This window comes from Heterocephalus glaber, unplaced genomic scaffold, assembly GCF_053883595.1.
Source record: "Heterocephalus glaber isolate CG9 unplaced genomic scaffold, H.glaber_assembly_v1.0 deba00001481, whole genome shotgun sequence".
NCBI classification, from domain to species: domain Eukaryota; kingdom Metazoa; phylum Chordata; class Mammalia; order Rodentia; family Bathyergidae; genus Heterocephalus; species Heterocephalus glaber.
The window spans coordinates 15,777,584-15,798,531 of record NW_028258317.1 but is presented as its reverse complement, the minus strand read 5'-3'; the positions used below and the strand labels follow the sequence as shown (position 1 = coordinate 15,798,531).

The window sequence follows — 20,948 nt, the reverse complement described above, 5'->3', positions numbered from 1 at the left end:
TGGGCATGAAGGCATTTTTGTTAAACGTTTTGTTTTATTTATATTTAATTTCAAAAATTCCTTAAAGACAGCAGCAAAAGCACAATGGAATCCTCTACCTACCACCCTCAATCATTTAAAAAACTAAAAAAAAGACAACAGAAACTACCTCAAATGTACCTCTCCCTTCAGCCCCCAACTGACCATAACTGTTCTGAAAAGAACTGTGCCACTATTTGCAAAAGCAGTAGGAAGTCCAGTCCTGTCTTTGGTCCACACTCCTCCCTCCTCTCCTCCAAGAAAAAAATGAAACAGCAGGAAGCACAAACAACCACTTAACAGAAAATACAAATGGGTAAATATTTTCAAAATTGGCTAAAAAACCCTCAGGTCTTCAGAAATTCAGGAATGCTGGTGTAGGAGGAAATCAGCAAAGAAAAAATAACATTACATTTCCCTCTCAAAGTGAATATTATAAGAATATGAGAAATGTGACATATAGCTACTTTTTTCCTTCACTTAGCAGATACTTTTGTATTTTTAATGATTTCTCTCCTTCTGTTTTTCCACAAATAATGGGTTTTTAGTGTTTTGTTTTTGTTGTGTTGGAAATCAAACCCATGGCCTTTGGCACACCAGGCAAGCCCTCAACTATTGAGCTACACTCCCAACCCAATATTGGTATTTTCTAAATAGTTTATTCTGTACATATTTCTCCAGCCTCATAACAAAGTTTTTACCATTTTAGGCTGAGCTCTTTGGTTCAGCTGTACAATGTGATGAAAAGCCAGGGTTGAGTCCTTTCCAATGAAAAGTTCACATTGAGAACTCTTTTTGGAGCCCAGGTCCAGTACGAACCCAGCCCTCATCGCAGAGCCATGATCAGTGAAGATGATCCAGTTAGATGTAAGAGTTCCAATCTGATGGGGAGTGCTAGTTCATAGGATACCTTTGTGAAAATGAGAAAAAGGTGCTCCTTCTGACAGCACATAGTTCTAAACCAGATGGTTATCTTAGTAATGGATTTCCACCCTCACTTCCCACCACCAAAAGGTGTCCTTGGCTGGGAGCAATCTATACAGTCCTACACAGCAGCCCTGCAATGAAACACATAGCTGGGGCAATGCTGCATATCTGAAGTGGGGTTCCAAAAGAAAAACTTCAATAAAAAGACATTTCACAGGTTTCATTAGCAGAAAGTCTCATGTTTAATAAAAATGCATTCCTAAGCATATTGGGACCACAGCAAAATGTCTAGCAATGGAAAAACAGCAAATTTGGGAGAAAGGACACTCTACCAACTTGAGGGACAATCAGTTTGCTAAAGACCCAAATCTTCCACCACAGGTTCAAGCAGCTGAACTTCAAATGTGGGTGAATACCAAGGTAAAACACTAAATCACTCTTATCTGCAGAGGAATGAACCACCTATCTCTAAAGAAAAGCATGAAGAGTAGGCACTAGAACACAGGTTTAGCATGCACAAGGGCACAGGCTTAATCTTTAGCACCCAATAAAACCAAAAAAGGCAAGATCACATAAATTTACTTTTGGGTTTACTTTCTGCAAATTTGCTAATTTTTCTTCTCTATCAGACCCTTTTGGCTCTTATCCTAACTATAAAACAGTTAGCATGTGTGGTAGGATTCTGTAAATCCTGAAAAACAGCCCTCGTAGGTGGTAGGCCCCTTAGGTACCTGCCTGAAAATAAGAGGAATTGACAACCTGGATTAAGATAGATATGGTCCTCCAACCCTATCATTCTTTTAGTCTCCATAAAAGAGCTGAGTATCACATGGATCCAAATCACATCCCTGTCATCCACAAAAGACAATAGAGAAGTCTAAAGAACAGCTTGAAGGCTAGGCTGAGGCAAAGCTAAGACAGTGATTCTCAAAGTTAAGTGGCCCTCAGAGTCTACTGGGGAGCATTCTCAGAATTAGATGTCTGGGACCCTCCCTATACCTAATAAATCAGAATTTGCTAGAAGTTAAATTTTGACAAAGCTTAAACTGTTGACCTAACTCCACTACAAAGTTTAGAAAGACTAGGAAATTCTCCACCCCTATCAGCACTTTCAAAATAAAAGTACCCATGGCAAAATTAGGCTTAGCAGGTCAGAAAGGGGTGAAAAAGAATCACCAGCCTGGATGTTTAACAGGAGGCGGTGCTAGGCTGGAGCCTATAGTAAGAGTTCTATTATTATGGGACAAAAACTCTGTGTTCTATAAACAAGATAATGTTTTAGATGTGAGAAATATTTCAAACATCTGAAAAATATTGAATATACTTAATATTTCTGTACCCCACACACAACATTAGCAAATCTTAACTTGCAATTAACTGATTCAAATTTCTTTATATAATATTACAGATGTAATTAAAGCCCTCTGCATACCCTATCCAATCCCATTCCTTGTGTTTTCTACCCAGAGATAAGCACTACTAGTGAATATGGTGTTAGTCATTCTGTGCACGTTTTACACTATTACTACATATGTACATAACCACAAGCAGTATTATTTTGCATGTTTTCCCATTCTACACAAGTGAAAAGACTCTGTAAGAATTCTTCTGGGACTTGCTTTCCCACCTTATATCATGTTTTTTGAGATTCATCCATTTTAATGCACTATCTATAATTTATTTTTCACAGTGCTATAATATACAATTGTGTGGGTCTTTCTAGAAATTTATGCACTGCCCCATTGGTGAACACTTAAACTGGAATTAACTTTTTTTTGGTCTTTCAAGACAGGCTCTCTATGTGGCTCAGGCTGGCCTTGAACTAACTATGTAGCCCAAACTGGCCTCAAACTCATGGCAATCTTCCTCCCTCAGCCTTCCTAGGGCTGGGATTTACAGATGTGCGCCACCATGTTCAGCTCTGGAATAAACATTCTTGTACTTCTTTTACATTTATTTTCTTGGACAAGTGTACAAGGATTTTCTTAGGGTATATACCCCAAAATGGACATTTTAAGTAGATGGGTATGTCGGCCCACCTTCAAGACTAGACATCACTATACTACTTTACAAGGTACAGTAGTTGTACCTATATACATTCCCACCAGCAGTACATAATGTGTGCTGTCCTACAATCTTACTAATACTTAATTATTACAACAATTAATTTTTGACCATGTGATGGGTGTGAAATGACATCCACTGTTGTTTCAATTTGCATTTTCTCATTATAAATCTTTCGCAAGTAAATATTCTTGTATATATGTGCGTATACCTATCAGATATGTTTCTTATAGTTTTTTAGGAAAAAAAAAAACTAACCCATCTTGTCTGAAGGAGGGCAATTCTTCCCAAAGAGCCCTGCCAAGAGCCACTACAGCTGCAACACTGAGGTACAAGACGAAAGAAAGCAGCTAACTTAAGAAATCCTCCTGTACAAAGGGCCTTAATTAACGCTTTTGCAAATTAGTCTTCCCCTTCTCTCTTTTGTCAAGCCTTACTTCCACAATATTACAGGCACTTTGGGGCTTGCATCCTTAGAACTGGGGGTGCAAAAGCTAGAACATTTCTATAAAAAGTATTACAACTGTCCTTACTCAAAGAAAATGAAGTGACTTCAGACCAATACATAAGCTCAACCTTGTAAGGTACCATCCACTTCTAACAGACTCCTTTCAAATTCATCACGTTTGACTCCCTCTTTGAAACATCCCAATCTTTCTCTCTAGACTCCTTCCCCCTCCCTTCAGCAACCCTTTCATCTCCCTTCCCCCACAATGACTGAATACTATCTCCTTTCCCCCCCAAGCCACAGCGTCTATTTTCTAGCTCCATGGAACTCTCTTCCCTCCCTGTATGTGGCTCTCTCCCTCTCTACTAGAACTGCACATCCTCTCCCCTTTCCTTTCCAAGATGTCCCACATTTAAAACAAAAACAAAAACAAAAACCTAAGCACTCACCCCATATAAAAAAAGTATTTCTCATGAATTACATGCCCCACAAGAGTGTGACTGGTTCCAATCCTCCCTGCTTTCTTCCCCCTTTCACGCCTGGGATAACTGTTTTTTCTCTGGGAGTTCTCCAAGTGTGGTAGGTCCAGACCACCTGGAAAAAACTCATATGGCCTTCTGCGGCATAAATCCCTCTACCAGGGCCGTGAACGCATTTCTGGTTTGGGCATGAACAAAACTTGGGCCATTTAGTGAAAAGGACACCTTACCGGCGTCTCCACAAAAGCGGACAGGCCTCCTCCCCATTAATTCCAGCTGGATTGGCTTAGCCCGCGCAGTGGTGGGGAAGGTGGCCTGGCAGAGAGCAAACGATACCCATGATAAGAAGTTTCCGAAGCTCTTCCCCACTCACTCAGGAAAGCCCTCTCCTCGAGAGCACGCCCCCAACAGGAGCCTCTCCGCTGGGTCTTCCCAGGGCACCACCAAACACTCAAAGCAGCTCCTGAGCTTCAGTCCCACCCCGCATGAGATCTTTTCTCCTAAACCAGACCCAAACTGTTTGGGTGGGTGTGCCAGGAACCAGGCCCTAGTCCCCTCCTCCCCGATCGATCTCCCTAGGTTTCTCGGGGGGTTCTCCCTTGGTTTCTCCTCCCAGACCCTAAGGCTCCGGGGCCTGACCAGCCCCACGGTGGCCCTGGGTCCCAGCCAGGCTACAACTCTCGCCAGCTTTGTGACCTTGGGCAAGTCACTTCCCTTTTCCAGCCTCAGTTTCCTCCTCTGCGGAAAGGAAACCTAGAAAGGTCCTGCCCTGGCTACCCTGGGGGAGGGGGCTAACCATTGGCTGAGAAACGCTTTGTGAGCCGCTCCGCGCGGCGGTGGCACAGGGCTCCCGAGGGCTCCGGGCCGGACAAAGCTGAGCCAGGCTGTGCTCCTCCCCCTCCGGGAACCAGGCGGGTGGATCTCACGCCTTCAAGCCCCCCACCCCAGACCCGGACCGGCACCCGCCCCTCCCCGTCCGGTCCACTCCCGGACCCAGTACCTGCTCCCGACGCTCGGCCGCAGGCGCCGCCACCCTGCGAGCCCGCCCGGAGAGGCCCGTGGCTCTGAGGGCTAAGGCGATCGGCGGTGGCGGGATCGGAGCGGGGCGGCGGCGGCGGGGGGCGCGGACGGCGCGGGGGCCCGAGCTCGGTGGGGCCCGGCCTGGGAGAAGACGACTGAGGCTGGAAGTGCGCGGCGGCGGCAGCTGCTGAGGCGGCGGCGGCGACCGTAGCGGCGGCGCTTCCGCTCATGGCGGAGCTGCGGACAGCAGCTCTGGCTGCGACTGGACTCCGGCGCGGCGGGCGCTGCCTGGGCCCCGGCCGGCGGCAGTGGCAGCGGTGGTGGCGACGGAGGCGGCTCCCGGAGGGGCAGGAGGCGGAGCCGGGAAGCGGCGGCGGAGGGGGCGGGGACACTGAGGGGGCGGGGAGTCGCGCCGCTCCGCCAATGGGCGCCGGCTTCCTCGGCCGCGGCTCCGGGGCGGGCGAGCGGGCGTCGTGGAGGGGGTTCCTTCGACGCTGCTGCTCTCTGAGGCGGGGAGGCCTCGGGGCAGCATTCTGCCCCGGGCGCCCGGCTCGGAAGGCTGCCCCGCCCCCGGCCCGCCCAGGGGCGCGGCTGCGGGCCTAGGGGGCCAGGCCTCGCGCTCCTCAGGCCAGGCTAGCTAGGGCACCGCTGCTTTCCGCGCGGGCGTTTGTGCAAGCCGCTGAGCTAGGGACTCGGCCCGGATAGCTGCAGCCCGCCAACCCGCCTACCTGCCCGAGGGCCTCGCGTTCCACGGCTCATTCCGCCTCGGTCCCTTTCTTCCCTGTCTCCCTGGCTCTTAGCCGCGGTCTGCTCTCCGCCTCCTAGCTGTTTCCTCAAAGTTTTTCCCTTTCGGACACTTAGGAAAGGAACTCTGCCTTCTCTTCTCAGGCTGTGTTTCAGTGACAGATCCGTCTCCGCGGGTCCTGAGAGGATAGGAGAGGCGGAAACAAAACAGATGGAGATGAACTGCCTTTCCTGAGTCCTGAAGACCCATTTTGAATTGTGAGCAGAAGCCAGCCGGGCTCAACCCTGGCCCCTCACTCTCTTCTCTGACTTTCTCTTCCTCTTTCTCACTTTAAATGTCCTTGTTGTTAAAACATTGAGAGGCAACTGTCCAGCCCATCTGGGCCTGGTCTCGGAAAAGAGGCTGTGAGGTGAGGGAAGGATTTTAGCGGTACTGATGGCTTTCCTACGAAGGGTGGATCTCGGATTCCTGACCCCTTCGCCGCCCTCTCCGTTATGGTGTTGGTCACGGAGTCCATTTCCTTCCCATCTTCCTCAGACTTTCATGTCAAACCCGTAGAGGAGCAAAATAATCTCAACCGTGTGCTAGAAGTGCCCCTAAATATAGGATGCAGGTACTGTTTAGCTTCATCATACCTGAAAAGTATTACCGAGCAGAGTCGGGTGCTTTCGTGCATGCCTGTAATCCTAGCACTTAAGGGAGGCTGAGGCGGGAGATTGTAAATTTGGGACCAGTCTTAGCTACCTAGCAAGACTCTGTCTTGAAAGAAAAATAATAATTAAAAGGGAGAAAGAGAAATAAAGTATTGCCTTCAGCCTTTCCCCACATGCAGCCACCAACTAGAGACTGACCAGAGAGAGTAATAGAGCACACGAGTTCTACAGGTTGAAAAAGCACAGTGCTGGGTGGATCTTATGAAAGATGTGTGATTGAATCTTTGGCAAGAGACATTTCATATTCCACCTTGACGCTTAGTAGGTACATGATCTTGTGATCTTTCATCCACACAGTCATCAGCAATCCTAGGCACTGGGGATACAGTGATACTAATGATACACTCCAGGCCTTTCCAGAGTTCACAATCCCCTTGTTGGACAGTGAGATAGTCTTAGAAGTTAAGAATTTAACGATGAAGATGTGTTATGTACATGTGCCAACTCTCCATAATGAATGTAATCATTATGTATTGCAAGCATGTAATAATAAAAATTTAAATTTAAAACAGAATTTAAGAATGAGTTCACAAAGTAGACTTAAAAAAATGTTGTCTTTGGCCAACAGACCTAAGATTTCCTGAATTCCATCTTTGACTTTCTAGTCACAAAAGAAGTAGGTAATACCTTATTACTAGCTGGGACTTCCATCCAAGCACCCATTGAGGAACATCTGTAAACTACTGAAAGTAGGAACTTTCTTTCCCTTGATAGGTGTCACCAACCTTGAGCGAAAACAGGTGTATTTCTACCCCAAAACCCAAATCTGTCTTAGCTCCTACAACTCCAATTTGAGCTTATGCTTTGACCACTCACCATCCCTAGAGGAAAAAAGTCAGACTATTGGTTTAATCCAGTAAGAAGCCCTCCTGAGGATGCCTTGAGGTCCAGACAAAACCCTGAGTCATCTTGCTGACTAAGAGCTGGGAGGGAAAAAAATCCTGTCTACCATGGTCTTTATCTCTCAAAATCTCCATCCTCTATGATCATCAGGAAGAGAGATGAACCTGATGGATTTAAGAAAATAAAGGTTTAATAAGGTTGGAGCACAGCCTAGGTGATGAAGGGTAAGAAGAAATAAGTCTTGGGCCAGGGATTTAGCTCAGTGGTTCCGCCGCCTGCCTCACAAGTGCAAAGACCCAAGTTTGATCCCCAGTACCCCGCCCCAAAAAAGAAAGAAAGAAAGAAGTCTGGAAAGTTAAAATGTGACTATATATTCATATATATACGTATATATAGAGAGAGAATAAAATTTGCCCATTAAAAAAAAAACCTGAAAGTAGAATAATGATTACTGAAAATTGAGAGGGGTAGGGGAGAAGAGGGGGGAAAGAGTGATTGGATTTGATCAATATATGTTCTATGCATGTACAGAAATATCACACTAAACCCTCATTAATATGTACGATTAACATGTTAATTTTTAAAAAGATGGGACTCAGGATGTACCTCAGTAATAGAGCACTTGACTAGCTTGCACAAGGACCTGAGTTCAATCCCCAATACTGAAAAGAAGAAAAAAAAAATTTTTTAATGAGGCCAGATTACAAAGAGTCTTAAGTACCATATTGAGACATTTGAACTTAACCTAGTAACTAAAGGGAATCATTAGAGGATTCAATAAAAGAATAATGTGAAGGGCCAGGGATTTAGCTCAGTGGTTCTGGCACCTGCCTCAAAAGCACAAGGTCTGGAGTTCGATCCCTGGTACCAAAAAAAAGAATAACGTAATTAGAATGCACTTTAATAAGACTAGCTGCTGGAGAAAAACCATAAACAAAACCCTCTTAAACTGGGCACAGTGTTACATGCCTGCAATCCCAGCACACTGGAGGGAAGGTCCCATTAGGAGGATCGCTTGAGCTCAAGATTTAGGGACCATGGGGCCGGGGATTTAGCTCAGTGGTTCTGCCGCCTGCCTCACAAGCAGAAGGACCCGAGTTCAATCCCCAGTACAAAAAAAAAAAAAAGATTTAGGGACCAGCCTGGAGCTGAGAGTGTAGCTCAATGGTAAAGCACTTGCCCTAGGTTCAATCCCCAATACCTAAAACAAAGAAAAAGAAAGGAAAGGAAAAGAAAGAAAAGCTTTTAGTCATGGGATTAAAGATGAAAGAGATACAAGCTGATGCAAAGATGTTAGGGATAGAGTGGTGGTAAGGTGATAGAATGAACAAGGCACAATTGTTGATGAAGATGACAAAGATTTTTGGTTTGAGCAATGAGGTGATGGTAGTACCATTCTGAAGACAGAGGATGTGATACAGAGAACCATGAGGAGCAGCTGGTTCAGTCAGTTTATTTCTTTGACCCTCCACATAAGGCAGGAGGACTGAAGTGGTTGAAGTAGAGTCATTACTATACAACTACTAATGTCTTTCTGAGATTGTGATCCAAAGATAAACAAAGGAGAGATGAAATAGCAGAATATTCCATTTCATTTTGTCCCATTTTTTTTTAAATTGTAAAAAAAAATATGCACACACACACACATACATATATGTAAAATTTTAAGCTAGGCACATGTCTATAATCCTAGCACTCAGGGGGCCATGATAGGAGGATTGAGTTCAAGGCCAACCTCGCTACATGGTGAGTTCAAAGACTACATATCGAGACCCTAACTTAATAAAAAATACAAATAAAGCCAGGAATTTAGCTCAGGGGTTCTGCCTGGCTTGCAAGCGCAAGACCCTGAGTTCAATCCCCAGTACCAAAAGAAAAAAGAAGAGAAAAAGAAAAAAATACAAATAAATATTGATCATTTTAACTATTTTCAAGCATATAACTGTAATGTGTTATTAACTAGATTCATAATATTATACAATCATTACCACTATCCATTTCCATTTATATTATCCCAAGTAGAAACTCTATACCTATTAAATAAAAACTCCCAATTCCATCTTCCTTCTAGCCTCTGATACATATGTTCTATTTCTATATCTATGAAATCTAATGCCTCTTCCATTTTTGCCCCAGGGATCAAACTCAGTGTTTTAAAAATGCTAGGCAATACTCTCTCTATGAATTTAGTTATTCTAGGTTCCTTATACAAGTGGAATTACACTGTATTTGTCTTTTTGTTTCTGTCTGAATCATTTCACTTAGCATAATATTTTCAGGTTTCATTCATGTAGCACATATCAGAATTTCCTTTTTGGGCCAGGGATTTAGCTCAGTGGTTCTGCTGCCTGCCTCACAACCGCAAGGTCCTGAGTTTGATCCTCGGTACCAAAAAAAGAATTTCCTTTTTAAAGTTTAATAATATCCCATTGTATGTACTTATCACATTTGTTTATCCATTCATCTATCAGTTGCCATTTAGGTTGCTTCCACATTTTAGGTGTTAGGAAAAATGCTGCTAGGAACACCAGTTTATGTAAGTATCAGTTTAAGTCCCTGCTTTCGATTCTTTTGGGTAATATATCTAGGAATGGAATGGCTGCATCACATGGAAATTCTATGCTTAACTGTTTGAGGAACCAAACAGGGGCTAAACCATTGTACATTTCTATGCTCCGTGCACAAGGATTGCAATTTCTCCACATCCTTACCAACACTTTTTTTTTCTGTTTATAATAGCTATTCTAATAGGTGTGAAGTAGTTTCTTACGGTTTTGATTTACATTTCTCAGTTCACTTCCAAGCCCAGCACAAGTTCTGTTACTTGTATTTCTCTCCCAGCACAGCTTGCAAATTGCAAATTATTATTTTAGTTAGGGTTGTGAGAAGTATATAGGGAAGATTATAAGGAAATGTTGAGAGGTTTTTTGTTTTTTGGGTTGTTTTGGTACAAAGACTTACATGCTAAGTATATGGCCTACCATTGAGCTACATGAAAGAGTTACTTCATAAAAATATTAAGACAATAATAGACCTCTAATAGTACATAAAACCAAAAGAAGAGCACAATAGTATTGTAACTATTACAAAATAATATTTTACAGCTTTAGCAAAATAATATTTTGCACTTTACTCCATGTAAGGTGAAACTGAATGGAAGTTATTATCATACTTAGACAAGGTGATGGAAATAGCAGTGTGAAATGAAAGGGCTAAACTGGGCGTGGTGGTGCACATCTGTAGTCCCAGCACTTAGTAGGCTGAGGCAGGAGGATTCCCTATCCACTTCTGAGTTCAAGGCCAACCTTAATGATACAGTGAAACCCTGTCTCAAAAAAAAAAATAATTAAAGGGCTAGAAGCTGGAACAAGTGACAAATTAAATCACCAATACTACATGAGCAAAGTGAAAATAGAAGAAAAAAATGGAAACAAAGCTTCTGAACATAGGGAGAGGAGGGGGCTTGAGGAGGGGAGTGGGATAAAATAAAATAAAATCTATTTTTAAAAAATACTACATAAACATACTTACTCATAAGTACATCACAAATACATGTGAGACACCTCTAAGGTTTCCGTGAAATACTTAGGGATGAAAGTTGCAGGGTATATGCAAGGTAAAAACAACACATGTAGACCATTGTTTCTTGCTGTCATAACACTAATGAGCATGAATTTCTGTTTCCTTAGCCTAGATTCCTACAAGTAGAATGGCTAACACATTTGTACATAATTAAGGGGTGGGATGGAATAAAATAGAATTTTTTAAAAAGAAAAGAATGGCTAACAATGTTTCTGAAGGTTTTACTTTCCAGAGTAATTGTAGCAATTTATGTTTACTCAAAAATAGGTTAAATTGATTATATTCTTCACATGCAGGGCACCTCATATTTGTATGTATTTATGTATGTATGTATGTATGTATGTATGTTTGTGTTCTTTCTCCTTTCTTCTTGAAGTGCTGAGAATCAAACCCAGGCCCTCAAACACTGAGCCACATTCCCAGCCTTATTCTTTCTTTTATCCACATCCTCCAATTCTATTTATCTTTCTCACTGCAGGCAGTCATTCCAGTGTAATTCATGTACATTCTTGTTTGTACACATTTATTTGTGATAAATATTTATTATTATTTAGATATGTGTATTTTTAACTTGCACAAAAAGTACTATAAGATTTTTTCTTCCTTGCAGCAACATATTTTTAAGATCTGGTTCATTGCTTCTAACCACTGCATAACATTACATCTACCACATTTTGCCTAACGACTTCTTCAATTATGGATACCAAAATTACTTCTAACTCTTCCCAATCAAAAGCAATGCTGCCATGAATATCTTTCTATGCTCCTTATAGGAACTGTGTGAATTTGTTTGTGTTATAAGTACAGTGGTAAAATTCCATATAAGTTTTTTCTCTTTTATATAGTTTTTATTTTATTCCTAAGGTTAAACATGTGTGTGCAAGCGTGCACCTGTGTATTTCTTTAACCACCGTATTCTACTAGGAATTTTCTGATCACAATCTTAGCCCTATATTCCATTGCTTCTTTAAAGACTAATTTAGTCTGTAATTGATTGTAATACATTGAATAAATGTGCTACATGAGTCTGCACATGAATCCATAATGAAACTCAAAGACAGAGAGAAAGGAGGAAAAAATTCATTTGCCACCATCAGAAATACTCTGACACCAACTCCTTTGTCAGGAATTGGTAATTAATGAGAAAGAATGAAACATTTAACCTGCCATTTTAGGAAGAAATTAGATCTGTCCTCATTTGATGAGGGGAAACTTCTTTACAGAAGAATGTCAGCTAATAAATGTAGTCGGATTGATAGAATTAGAAAATCACCATTTTGCAATCTCCAATAAGAAAATTGATTCAGTCCAGGATCAGCAGTCAATGTTAAACTATTAGAAAGGAAAGAAAAAAGACCAATCTACCATTGTATCTATTTCTCACCATTCACTTGGTCTACAAACACTTCCTATTTCCCTTCTGCTCTTGTCATTCTAATGAAATTGCATGCTTGAGATAATGGTGACTTCTCAATTGCTAAATACAATGGTTTTTTCTCAGGCCTCATCTTCTGTGATCTCTTCATGGTATTTGACATTAGAGGCCAATTCCCTTTTCTTATAACTCTCCTTTCATCTACAAAGTACTGGTTATCTGCTCCCATATAACAAACCACTCCAATATTTAGTAGCTTAAAACAACAATTTTTCTTTATTGCTCATGGTTATGGTAGTAGCCTAGGCTCAACTGGGTGGTTCTCACTTGAGATCTCTGCTTAGGTTGCAGTGAGATGGTGACTAGAGCTGGACTCATCTGAAAGCTCAACTGGACCAGACCTCAAGATGGCTTCTTCATCCACTTTTCTGGTACCTCAGCCAGGATGACTAGAACAGCTACAGATTAGTGAGGCATTTCTCTTCATGTGGCTGGGTTTATGCTTCCTGATAGCATGGTAGATTCAGGGCAGATAGACTTCTTATACCATGCCTGGCTTCCCTCAGAGCAAGTGTCTCAAGGAGAAGCTACAAGGCTTCTTATATCACACTTAGTGTTATCTTTTTCGCCCAATGTGTATCACGCAGTATTGCAAGCATTGCTTTTTCTTTCTTTTTTTCTTTTTTTTTTGTGGTACGGGGTATCAAAATCAGGACCTTGTGCTTGTGAGGCAGGCAGTGGCACCACTGAGTTAGCTGGTGGAGCATTGCTTTTTTTAGGGAGGGAAAAAGAACACAAAATCTTTTCCAAAGCTAAGCGTAAAATCCATCCATGTAGCTGAGTGTGGTGGTACATATCTGTAATCCCAGCACTCAGGAGGCTGAGGCGGGAGGATCGCAGTGAGTTCAAAGCCAACTTGGGCTCATAGTCCAAGGCCAGCCTGAACTACATAGTGAGACCCTGTCTCAGAAAAAAAATCCATCCATGTTTTCATTGATTCATTTTAATATGTATTCATCAATATCTAATACAAAAGCAATTTTGAAATGTTTTTGGGTTAACCTAGCTTTCACAGAACCAAGAATTATCTTTTCTCCTGCATTTGTGTTTCCACAGTTTACTTACCATTTAATTAAATAATATAATTTCAGTAATAAATACAACTAACATAATAGGTTTGGAGACAAATCTCTCAGCTGATGGGATCATTAAGTACCAGAAAGTACTCAGCTGGCTGTGAGTGTTCAGTATACATAAGCATAAATTAATATTTTTATATACAAATAGACAGCATTGTTTAATCTGATTAGATAGTTAAATTTCTTTCTTTCTTTTTCTTTTTTTTTTTTTTTTTGAGACAGGGTCTTGCTATGTACTTCAGGCTGGCCTTGAACACTCTATGTAGCCCAGGCTAGCCTCAAACTTGAGGTGATCCTCCTGCCTCAGCCACCCCAGTGCTAGGATTACAGACGTGTGCCACCGCACCCAGCTATAAATTTTTAATATATCCTTTATTGAACTTTTTGATTGGAAGTAACAAATCACTTTAAGCAACATATATAATCTAAAATTAGAGTAGATTGGGCATAGCTTGATTCGGGGCTCGAGTGATATCATCAGCTCCTAATCTTCTTCCTTCTCTCAGCTGTGCTCAACTGTTTTTTTTTTTTTTTTCTCAAGACCCAATATAATGGCAAGATAGTCATAGGAGCTTCTGGCACAGAAGAGAGAACATGTCTTCCTCTCTGAAATCCAAGAGAAAGTCTCACTCCTAAGATTGGCTAAGATTGAGTGCGTGCCCACCTTTGTGCTGACCCATGGTCAGGGGAATTTGATGAATTCATTGGCTTAGGACAGAGTTCCATCCCTCCCTGAACTGGACATTAGAATTGCCTTGGGGTTGGGCCAGGGATTTAGCTCAGTGGTTTTGCCGCCTGCTGCGCAAGCGCAAGGACCCGAGTTCGATCCCTGGTGCCAAAAAAAAAAAAGAAGAATTGCCTTGGAGCTTTTGAGTATCCTATTATAAAAGTCCATCCCTCAAGCAATAATTGGAGGGAAGGAAGAACATGAGCTGTTTAAGGAGAAGTGTAGATGATGCTCTTTGCCTTATCCTTAACCTACACACAGATCCCAGCATGTTTCCCTGCACAGAGCTTACACTTACACTTAGTGTAAACCAAAAAATTGAAAGCATCTTCCTCTTGACTCACTGTGTGCCTTCCTGCAGTTTATAGAAGACTTCCCCTGGCCGAGCAAGATGTCAGTCCCCATTTGCTTCAATTTTGTCATCTTTTGATCTCATATGCCATCAAAAGACCTCAAAAGCATAGGTTCAAATGGAATTTGGACTCAGGAACCCACAGAGTGAGCTCTGTATAGAATTTCCTAAGGAAAATGTTTCCCACTCTACCTTAAGTCTTGCATATTGCTGTATAATACTGGTTATAGTGAGACTGTAGTTTTGATTTCACCTCTTTGTGTTTGTACAAGACCCAGTTTTAAGGATTCTCCTTGGGTCTTTCCCCTAATCCTCCTCCCTGACCCTTCTTCCCTCAGCCCCTCTCTTCCCTGCAGCCACTGCTGCCTGGCTGGAGGGCACTCACACGGCACTGTCGCCTAGGCAACCCAGAAGGGGGCTTCAATCTACTGTCCCCCAGAAGGGTTGGGCTGGCTGTGATCCAGGAATAGGCAGGGGGCCAAGGACCTGACTGGCCCTGCGCAGGGCATGTAGGGAAGTAAACAGAAACTGGTGTGCTGCCTGCGATCAGAGACAAGGAGAATGTCATGGGCATGATTGTGTGTTCAGCAAGCAAATGGCCAAGGATGCCTCTCCATGCTAAAACAGGAATGGGTCAAGAGAAAGAAGGCCTTCCATGCGTCTTGGGCTCAGACCTGCAAGGTTGGAGTTAAAGGATTGAGCCTTGGTATTCATTTCTAGGGCTGCCAAAAACTGGGTGGTTTAAAACAACAGAATTTCTACAAAAAAAACCAAAACAGAATTTCTTGTCTCATAATTGTGGAGGCTAGATGTCCTAAAATCAGGCTATCAGCAGGGCTGTTCTCCCTCTGGAACCTGCAAGGCAATCCCTCCTTGCCTCTTCCTAGATCCAAGTGGTTTTCTGGCAATCTTGGCTTGTGGTTCCACAACGCTATGGCTACTTTCATGGTTACATTATGTTCTCCCATTTGTTTTCATGTGGTCCTCTTATGAGGTCACTAGTCATTTCAGAGTAGGAGCCCACCTTTCCTCCAGTGTGGTTTCATCTTAACTAGTCACTTCTGCAATGGCCCTGTTTCCAAAGAAGGTCACATTCTTAGATACTAGAGCTTTTAACTTTAACATATCTTTTTTTAGGGCCAGGGATCCAGCTCAGTGGTTTCACCCCCTGCTGCGCAAGCGCAAGGACCCGAGTTCGGTCCCCGGTACCAAAACAAAAGAGCAGGTAACATATCTTTTTTTTAGGGGACACAATTCAACCCATAAGAGGCTCCCAGATGGGTGTGAAGTGATGGGGGAAATGGCTTCGTATAGTATAAGACAAAGGAAAAGAAATTGGCCGGGTTAAGGGAATCCTGGAACACCAGGCTGAAAAATTCTGGCTTTTGTTTAGTAGAGAGAAACCATGAAGGGTCCTGGAGCAGACAGCTGTGTGACAACCTATGAGACTCAGGGTTTTTGTTACATGTTGCTTTTTAATTTTTCACTGCATGTGGAATAAGCCATTTCTTTCTCAATATATACTCCTCAGTTACCTCTTTAACTCACAGTGCACCCAATCATATAGTTAAAGCATGGCTAAAACCTGCAAAATGAACAACACCGAGTTTGGAATTGTTCAGAAGTAAACTGCCACTTACCAGCTATATCAGCTTTAGTTGTCAGTTAAATAAGAATAGTAACAGAGTTGTTAGAAGGATTACTTCTGTGTGTTTTAGAAGACTGCCTAACAAAGTAAGAATTCAATAGCTGGGTGTGGTGGCATCTATAATCCCAGCACTCCAGAGGCTGAGGCAGGAGGATCATCTCCATGAGTTCAAAGCCAGCCTGAATTACATAGTGAGTCCTTGTCTCAAAAAAATAAAAATAAATAAAGGTTCATAGACTATTATGCAGAGATGTACAGTTCATTTTGCTAAGGAGGCCAGTAGAAGCAAATATTATTAATGCTGGTGCTTAGTATATTAGACCTAGGAGCTACTGTCCCGATCCTCTCCCCTCCAGGAATAATAATCTCTCAAATTTGCACACTTTTCAGTTTTCTGAAACTGAAACTGAAAAGTCTGTCACCCATTCTCCTTCTCGCTGTGCAATCTCCACGACAATCTCTTGGAGTAGTCAGGGCTGTCATTATTTTCTCCATTTTCCAGACAAGAAACTGAAACTCAGATGGGTTAAATCAGCTGCTTTCAACATTTTTTTTTCTTCTGACATATATGACAAATGATGCTTTCAGGTAGACACACTCCCATGTATAATTTCCTGCCATGTATTCACCCTTTCTTCACAACTGGAAATTATTTAATGTCATGCAGTCATTAAGAAGAAAAAGAGTTATATGTAATTGATGTGAAAAGATGTCTTTGATACATTGTGGATTTTTAAAATTAGGTTGCAAATTTACCATTTATAGTAATGGTTTTATTACTACATCTATTTAGTACATGTATGTTTACATGTACATGAAGTTGTAAAAAGGTCACATAGGAAACTGTTAGTAGCTGCCTGCCTCGCAAGCACAAGGACCTGAGTTTGATCCCCAGTACAAAAAAACAAAAAAATTTGTGGAAACTGTTAGCAGTGGTAAACTCTATAATTGAGGGGTAAAAGATAGTAGAGTAGGGAAATGGAATCGCACTTTTGTATAATTTTTGAAAGAATGCATTATTTTTATAATGAAAACTTAATTCTATTTTGAAAAAAATAAAGCATTCAGTATGCAAGCAACATTGTTATAGGCAGACCTTGAATCTCCTCTGATTCTCTTCAAGGAAATCATTCATGAATATGCATAAACTATCTCTGGAAAGATATTCAAGAAGCTGATGATGGCGGTTGCCTCTGGAGAGGAAGTCTGGGGGACTGCTGTTTGGCATCAGGGATAGGAGGAAAATGGACTTTTCACTATACAGTCTTTCATAAGATTTAATTTGTTTTCAACCAAGTACATGTATTATGAATTTGAATAAGTTAAAAGAATATTATTAAAAGCTTCAGTGATTTGTAATTATCAATGAATAATGTGTAACTCAGCTTATGACTGATTATGATACACCAGTTATTCCTACTGGATTAGATCCTAAACACAGCACTGACATTCAAACTCAAGACTTCTAAGTTCAAGTCCATTGCTTTTTTTTTTTTGGTACAGGGGATCGAACTGAAGACCTTGCACTTGTGAGTTAGGTGGAGACACCACTGAGCTAAATCCCTGGCCCTAGTCCATTGCTTTTATACTATATTATTGCCCAGTGTGATTGTGTTAAGGGCTATACCCTCACAAGTCCACTACTCTGAGCTCCAACCCCAGGCTCAACTAACCACAGCAGTAATGTCACAATTGCCTTGGCAGAGAAGTCAAGAATTAACTTGCCAACCATGTCCTATATTGCTTTGCCTACTTCTTTTTTTTCCCGCTTGAAAGTATAATTTACATGTAGTAAAGTGCACACATATTAAAAGTTCAGCTCAGACCAGGCATGGTGGTGCATGCCTATAATCCCAGCACTTGAGAGGCTGAGGCAGGAGTATCACTGTGAGTCTGAGGCCAGCTTGGGCTACATAGTGAGACCTTGTCTCAAAAAAAAAAAAAAAAAAAGTTCACCTCAATGGATTTTTATATGTATGTGTTCACCTGTATCCAACTTCCAGATAAAAATGTAGACAATATCATTTCTTTGAAAGACTCCTTCATACACCCTCCATACTGTCCTCTAACTATAACTCCTATCATTATAAATGAATTTTATCTGTGTAGGAACTTCATATAAATGGAATCATACAGTATCTACTTTATAGTGTCTAGTTTCTGTTGCTTAGTATCATTTTGTGAGTTTTATCCATGTTCTTGTGTGTAGCAATTGTTAGTTCATTTCAGGATCGGAAATGCTGAGTCATAGGATGTACATATATTTATCTTTACATATTCTGTCAAACAGTTGTCTAATTTACACTCTCACTGACAATGTTAGAAAAGTCCAGCTGTTTCACATCATCATATACACCTAGTACTGTCGGTCCTTTTAATTTTAGCCATTTTAGTAGGGTCTGCCATCTCTGTCTTGACCCCCTTTTGGCTCTATGGTTCCCCACCTGCTTAATCATCTGGTCTGACCCCTCCTTGATGGACTCTTTGGGCTCCTGACCAACTCTTCCTGTCTCTTCTTTTCCTGGTATAGAGCCCTATCCTTCTGTAACCCCAGCCTCTGATGGAATCCTAGTGCTCATCACAAACAAATCTGATCTCTCCCACAGGCTGAGACCTGATTCTAGCACAGACTAAGCCCTAATGCTAATCACAGACCAGTCTCAACCCTAATCACAGACTGTGCTCTTAGCCTACCACACACTGAGCCCTAATCACAGGTACAGGGTGAACCCCCATCCCAACCACTGTCTGAGCTGTGACCCCAGCAAAAGACTGCACTCTAATCTCAGAGGGAGGTTTAAACTGAGCTGATCCAAACTCAAGCTCATAAAGACAAATGGGCTAAGCACAAAACAAGAAATTATTAGAAAATGTGAAATTCCAATAATAAAATGCATTATAAAGCAAACTACTATATCAATAGTGTCACCTTGATTCACTTCAAATTTTAATTGGAACTGAATTTTGCCAAGTTAGGGAAAGAGACTACAATTAACACCACCCTGACATGAAATAAAGAACAGGCTGGGGTGGGAAGGGGGAGGTGTGGCTCAGGGAAGCCTGAAGTTAAGCAAGTCCTGCAGATGGTGGGAAGATGGTAACCTTCTTCCTGTCCTCACAAGATGGCAGGTTTATTTTAAGGGTGTTTTAACAGCTTAAAAAATTGATTCCAAGAACACTGGGGGAAGCCTCTGATTTTGGGGGACTTCTGCCTATGGTGCCTTTTTTTAAAAACACAATGGTATTTGACTCCCAGTGAGATTTGTTCCTTCATTACATTCTGATCATATTGCTGTTCACATTCCCTCACTGCAGTGGCTGAGGGGAAGGAAAAAAGGAGCCAGAAGAGCCTTGAAGAACAAATGCTTAGAGATTTTGTTTGCCCTATGTCTGCTAATCAGCAGCAAGCTGAGAACATAATTTTCACTTTTCTTTATGACCTTGAGAAAAATCTTGATTTCCCCCTTACCACTGTGAATGGTGTCCCTGAATGGACTATATCTTATGAAGGATGGGTGAAGAGTCCTCAGGACAAAGTAGACCTTCACAACATTTTTCTCACCAGGACAAAAATCCTGATTAGTTTGAAATTCCTGAATTCCTAACCATCAACTGGGTAAAACATTTTGTGTGATGGAGCCACACGGCATTGTGGGCAACACAATGGGATGTGACTCAGCAGACCTAGACAGTTCTGCCACCATATATGACCTGGTACAAATCCTCCTCTCTCTCTCTCTTTTTTTTTTTTTTTGGTACCAGGGATCAAACTCGGGATCTTGCACTTGCAAGGCAGGCGCAGGAACCACTGAGGTAAATCCCCGGCCCCTCCTCCTCTCTCTTTAGGCCTCCTCTCATCATTTAGAACAATGAAATTAACTGTAGCTTTTTATAATACCTTCTACATACATTATCTCATTGGATCTTTATAATATTCTCAATCAGATGGGAACTCTTACTATTCCAATTTTACAAAAGAGTTAGGAGGAATTTAGAGAGATTAAGACTTGTTAAAGGTATATTTAGTTTGGTTGCAATTCAATATAACCCCTAAGACTTATTTGTCACTAACTAGTCTATTGACAAACATTTATTTTGTATCTTCATATGCCCAACACTATTTTGGACCAAGAAACAGGGATTTTTCAGAAATAAACTTATTGGCTAATTGCTTTGAAAAGTCAATGTGTCAGCTGAAGGGGATATGAACAAAGGATTTTCTCTTTCTCCTTCACTTAGGACAAATTTGAATTAATTATCTAGCTCTGCCCCCCTGTATATCTAACAAAAGAGTAATGTCAACTAAGGCATTAGGCAGCATTACTGATGGTCAAAATAACTCTTGATTACCTCTGGTGGGAAGGCATGGTTTTGGTTCTCCTTAATTGCAGTGACCCTTGTAAGTAAGCTTGTCTTCTGTGAGAATCCTGAAAGCTATGTCCATGGAACACAAGATTCTAATTCCTATTTGGGGCAGGGCATTTCTAAATTAAAGTTTTTACCATACCCACTAATGTGATCTTTTTTTCCCACTGATGTGATCTTGTCTCCTTGTACCTGAACTGACACCTGGTGTGAGGAGGGCCAAAGAAGACTAATCCCTGGATAATTACAAGAACTCCTATTGAAAAGAAGAGACAGAGCCTGTCCTACTAGGTGGCTTTTCTTCATTTGGACCTTTCTGATTTAATCTGATGCCAAGTAAGGCCTATGATAATTGGATGCAGCTAGATATCTAGTTGAACCCAAAGACCACTCAACAGTGAACATTGTAGGGGGCAAATAAAAGCAGTTTTAAAAAATAAGATTCCAACTCTGTTTTGTCTGGTCCCAGAGCCATGGTTCTCAATCTTGTCCACACTTTGGCC

At 41.7% G+C, this 20,948-nt stretch overlaps 1 protein-coding gene and 1 long non-coding RNA gene across 5 annotated transcripts in view; one reads left to right on the top strand and one right to left on the bottom strand.

Annotated features, from left to right (window-relative positions):
- Positions 1-5,292, bottom strand: part of Rnf38 (ring finger protein 38) — a 142,397-nt gene extending 137,105 nt beyond the window's left edge. For 3 of the 4 annotated variants that reach the window (XM_087184251.1, XM_087184252.1, XM_087184253.1), the window contains exon 1: positions 4,937-5,279. In XM_087184251.1, the coding sequence (XP_087040377.1) occupies positions 4,937-5,186 (250 nt within the window). In that variant the 5' untranslated portion in view covers positions 5,187-5,279. Of the gene's footprint in view, positions 1-4,936 lie in introns of all 4 variants that reach the window. The other variant, XM_087184250.1, reaches the window with a different exon arrangement.
- A 169-nt stretch (positions 5,293-5,461) lies between these two features.
- On the top strand, positions 5,462-19,117 carry LOC147825829 (uncharacterized). Its single transcript, XR_015440014.1, has 3 exons — positions 5,462-5,958; positions 15,570-15,657; positions 17,204-19,117. It is a non-coding gene; the product is annotated as an uncharacterized LOC147825829 (long non-coding RNA).
- The last annotated feature ends 1,831 nt before the right edge of the window (positions 19,118-20,948 follow it).